This window comes from Arachis ipaensis, chromosome B06 (genome assembly GCF_000816755.2).
Source record: "Arachis ipaensis cultivar K30076 chromosome B06, Araip1.1, whole genome shotgun sequence".
In the NCBI taxonomy this organism is placed as follows: domain Eukaryota; kingdom Viridiplantae; phylum Streptophyta; class Magnoliopsida; order Fabales; family Fabaceae; genus Arachis; species Arachis ipaensis.
The window spans coordinates 122,485,838-122,490,691 of NC_029790.2; the positions used below are offsets into that span (position 1 = coordinate 122,485,838).

The window sequence follows — 4,854 nt, forward strand, 5'->3', positions numbered from 1 at the left end:
GAGCGTTTAGTTTTCTTGTCTGCATTGTTTCTATGACCTTCATCAAGTAAATGCAAGAAATAGTTACTATTACTGATATGGTAATACATAATTAGATTTTTGTATCAAAACCTTTCTTACTAGAATAGTGACCATACATAGAATTTAAATCCAATATGAAATGTTTTGCAAATAATAGAAAGGGTAGTTCAATCTACAAGCTTGCATTTTACCGAGGAGGGTCTGAGTAATGGCAGCAGTTTGTGGATTGTAGGCTGTCTATCTTGACAGAAGCGTCGATGGCTAACTGTACAGTTTGGACTGTGACCCTCAAGTTAGAGAGAAAACTTTAGTGGTTGCTCAAAGCTTGAAATTCTTTGCATAATAATATTATTTAAAAATTACTTTCTATGAACTAACAATGTAAAAAACACTATGAGTGGATGAAATTTGAATGCACTAGTCTAATAGTGTAAAACTGATGCAGTAAAATCAAAATTGAATCTCTTTATTTGTTGCTAGGGTGTACTGTGATATGGCTATGAAACCATTGTCACTAGTATGGTTATGCTTTTGGGATATATTCACTTGTGGTCGTGGATAGTGTAAATCCCATTTTTAATTATCATCACCTTCAACACCTATATAATGAAGTCCACGTTTATTTGAATGGCATCAACTAGATCTCGATAGGGTGTCTTGTCTAACTCACTATATAGTTATACAAATATGTAGAAATAACATTTTCCTAAATTTTGATTCTATATTTGTATGTTACATCTTAGTGAATTCTGGTTGTGTTCTTGTTTTATGCTGATGCAAAATGCAAAACCGAACTAACTTTGAATGAATTTCATTTGTGATATACATATAATTTGCTCAGCTTCTTTCTCCTCACCTTCTTTCTCTGTTTACATAATAGATAATAATTTTTTAAAATTTGGTTTAAATGGATTAATGAATAGCAAAGTTTCATGTCATCTATTGACATTCATTTTCAATGTTCTTTTTCCTTTGTACGTTTTAGAACCCAAGTTCCTTCCAATCCAATGATCAAACAACTTCGTCATGGATGGGTCCTGTCCCAGGTGATATTGCAGAAGTTGAGGCATATTGTAGGATCTTCAGGAATTCTGAAAGGCTTCATTCTGCGTTAATGGATGCTTTATGTAACCCTTTTACTGGGGAATGTAGTGTCTCATATGAGGTTCCACCAGATGAGAAACCTCATCTTGAAGATAAAATAGTTTCTGTTCTTGGATGTATGGTATCCCTTGTCAACAAAGGCAGGGAGGATGTTATTTCCGGAAGATCCTCGATTATGAATTCTTTTCGTGGTGGAGATCTTAGTGCAATGGACGAACCCCCACTTGCTGTTTTTAGGAGTGAGATGAAAAGGTGTTGTGAAAGCTTGCATGTTGCTCTTGAAAACTATTTAATAGCTGGTGATGATAGAATCTTAAATGTTTGGAGAAAACTTCAGAGATTAAAGAATGTTTGCTACGATCCTGGTTTTCCTCGTGAGGAGGGTTATCCTTGTCATACACTATTTGCAAATTGGACTCCTGTGTATTTATCTACTTCTAAAGGCAACACAGAGTCCAAAGACTCAGATGCTGCTTTTTGGGCAGGTGGTCACGTAACAGAAGAGGGCCTGAAGTGGTTACTGGATAGAGGTTATAAGACTATTATAGATCTCAGAGCAGAAACCGTGAAAGATAACCTCTATGAATTGGCTGTCAATGAAGCTATTTCATCTGGAAGAGTTGATTTGGTAAAAATCCCAGTTGAAGTTAGGACTGCTCCTACAATGGAACAAGTTGTAAGATTTGCATCCTATGTCTCAGATTGCAGGAAAAGGCCTATCTATCTTCACAGCAAAGAAGGAGTTTGGCGAACATCTGCCATGGTTTCGCGATGGAAGCAGTACATGACTCGCTCTGCATCACAGATTGTTTCTAATCAATCAGTTGCTTCGAATGACATGTTACCATTTTATTCAAATGGATCTGAGAAACTGCAGGACTCTTTAATGACTGCAGAGCAATTGTCCAGGGGAAAAGATATCAATTCATTACAAGAGTGTTTGGGGGCAACACATAGTTCTTTTGGAACATTTGACAAAAGTGACTCTAGTTATGAGAAATCACAAGCTGGGGCTACAAGTGGAAGTACTCCTGAGAATAAGAAAATTTCAGAATACAACGGGACTATTGCGGACAGATCTTATCCAAGTTTCTTTGGCAAAATAAATCCTTTAGAAGCTCAAGTTCCTCCTTGTGATGTCTTTTCCAGAAGGAAAATGTCTGAATTTTTCAGAAGCAAGAAGGTAACACCTCCCTATTACATGAATTATCAGATTGAAAGGTTGGAATGCTTACCCAAATCGGAGAACAAGCATGTCGGAGGACTATCTCGGGATGTGGTTAACACCAATGGTGATAATCCTGCTCCTAAAACGGTGGGTCCAGAAAGTTCCAACGGTTCAGCTCATCTAGATTATCCAATTGGAGAGCCCCAGAATACACTTGGTGACAACTGGAAGTTAGTTAATGGGAGTACATCTCATTCTTCGAGGAAAACTGTGCATGGAATTAGTGAAGGAAAAAGGCAATACATGTCTAATGCCAATGTCTCTTCCATTGCGAACAATGACTTCAATAATGGAACAACCAACTCTCAAAGGGTTAAAGATCGTGTGGTTAAGCCTGGGTCAGCATCAGATTATGAAGACTTAGGATCCATCGAGGGAGATATGTGTGCGTCTTCGACAGGAGTTGTAAGACTGCAATCAAGAAAGAAAGCAGAGATGTTTCTTGTTCGAACAGATGGGTTTTCTTGTACCAGGGAAAAAGTGACTGAATCTTCTTTGGCCTTCTCTCATCCTAGCACCCAACAACAGATGCTTATGTGGAAATCAATGCCAAAGACAGTGTTATTGTTGAAAAAGCTGGGGGAAGAACTAATGGAAGAAGCAAAAGACGTATTACTTCCTTGATTTTCTTTTTACTCTATATATCATTATAAAATTGGCATCTTTGAAAAAGTTATTTGCTAAACACTTTGTGTTTGTATTTCTTCTAGTATTTTAATGTTTTTCTAATATGGAAACTGGATGGCCAAATAAATATTGTTATGGCAAGATGTCTTACATTTAGATAGAAAATGCTGAAAATATAGCGCAGAAAAGTTGATATATGGACAGTTGGATCTAGATTATCAGTACTGAAAATGGAACAGTGACATCTGAATGTCCTTGTTTAATAAAGGAGTTGAATTTAGGGATCAAAACTTTTTTGGGTTTTGAATGTTATACCAAGAGAACTTTGGTCAATTTTTTGTTCTTAAGGAAATCATGGCTGTCATTGTTGTGAAGTGTATAACTAATTTACAACTTCTATATCTATTCTGTAGGTTGCTTCTTTCTTGTATCACCAAGAGAAAATGAATGTTCTGGTCGAACCAGATGTACATGATATATTTGCTAGAATTCCAGGCTTTGGCTTTGTTCAGACATTTTATAATCAGGATACCAGGTATCTTGAGTTTCTATATCTATATGAATTGACTTGAATCTTTTTTCCCTTCATTTGCATAAACCTGTGCTTTCATTTAACGATATCTTAATATTTCAATGCCTTTGATCCAGTGATCTACATGATAAAGTAGATTTTGTGGCTTGCTTGGGTGGAGATGGTGTCATACTGCATGCTTCAAATCTGTTTGGAGGAGCTGTTCCCCCGATTGTGTCCTTTAACCTTGGCTCTCTTGGCTTTCTGACTTCTCATAGTGTAAGCTAACCAACTCCATTATTTTATCGTAAAAGGATATGAATAGCTTCTTTCTTATTGTTTGATTTCCATTCTGTTATCTGTATGTAGTTCGAGGACTATAAGCGCGACCTTCGACAAGTCATCCATGGAAATAATATGCGGGACGGTGTATACATTACTCTTAGAATGCGTCTGAGATGTGAAATTTTTCGCAAGGGTAAAGCAATGCCAGGGAAGGTATTTGATATTCTCAACGAAGTTGTTGTCGACCGGGGTTCAAATCCATATCTTTCAAAGATCGAATGTTATGAACATAATCGTCTTATAACCAAAGTAAGTTTGTTCTCTAACTGAGTTACTGTCAACAGATATATGCATTCATTGTATTCCATATTGAGAAAAATGAATTTTTAACATTTTCATGAGGCAGTGGAATATATTGAGACAAGTGTCGTGTCTTTCAGGTACAAGGTGATGGAGTCATTGTAGCCACTCCAACGGGAAGCACAGCTTATTCTACAGCTGCTGGAGGTTCCATGGTAAGCTTGAGTTAGTGTTTGACTCATTATTGAGTTATTTAGATTATTACCAGTCCTATATCTCTCAGGGTTAAGATTTTTAGATAGTTTATAAGTGACATCACTTACTTCTTGAGCTAGTTGTTGGAGTTTAGTTATGTTCATTTAATCTCAAATCTAATATGGTTTCAAGACCCCAGACGATCATTCCTTCATGTTCTAGTTTCATGTTAGAATTATAAAATTTTGAGCTGTACATTGTCAGCATGACATTATAATTCATTGCTTTTTGCACTGTGAATTTAACTGATCTGATGTGAATCATGTGATAAGAAAACTGCAGGTCCATCCAAACGTTCCCTGCATGCTGTTTACCCCGATCTGTCCACACTCGCTCTCATTTAGACCGGTTGTACTTCCAGATTCTGCTCGACTTGAACTAAAGGTGAGCATATTTTTGGAAAATATTTTTATTAAAAACAGATTTTGCTTCTGCATTTTTTCAAAGCTGAGTATTGTTAATCATCTAAAATCGGATAAATTAGTTTTTTTAGAAAAAAAATATAAATAAAAAAGGTGTTTCT

At 36.3% G+C, this 4,854-nt stretch overlaps 1 protein-coding gene across 1 annotated transcript in view; it reads left to right on the top strand.

Moving 5' to 3' along the window:
• LOC107605066 (NAD kinase 2, chloroplastic) overlaps nt 1–4,854 on the top strand; it is a gene marked incomplete in the record, with an annotated part of 6,784 nt that overhangs the window by 661 nt on the left and 1,269 nt on the right. The window contains 6 exon segments of the mRNA XM_016306807.2: nt 1,007–2,962; nt 3,394–3,515; nt 3,629–3,770; nt 3,861–4,085; nt 4,217–4,291; nt 4,614–4,715. Coding sequence (XP_016162293.1) covers nt 1,007–2,962; nt 3,394–3,515; nt 3,629–3,770; nt 3,861–4,085; nt 4,217–4,291; nt 4,614–4,715 — 2,622 coding nt within the window.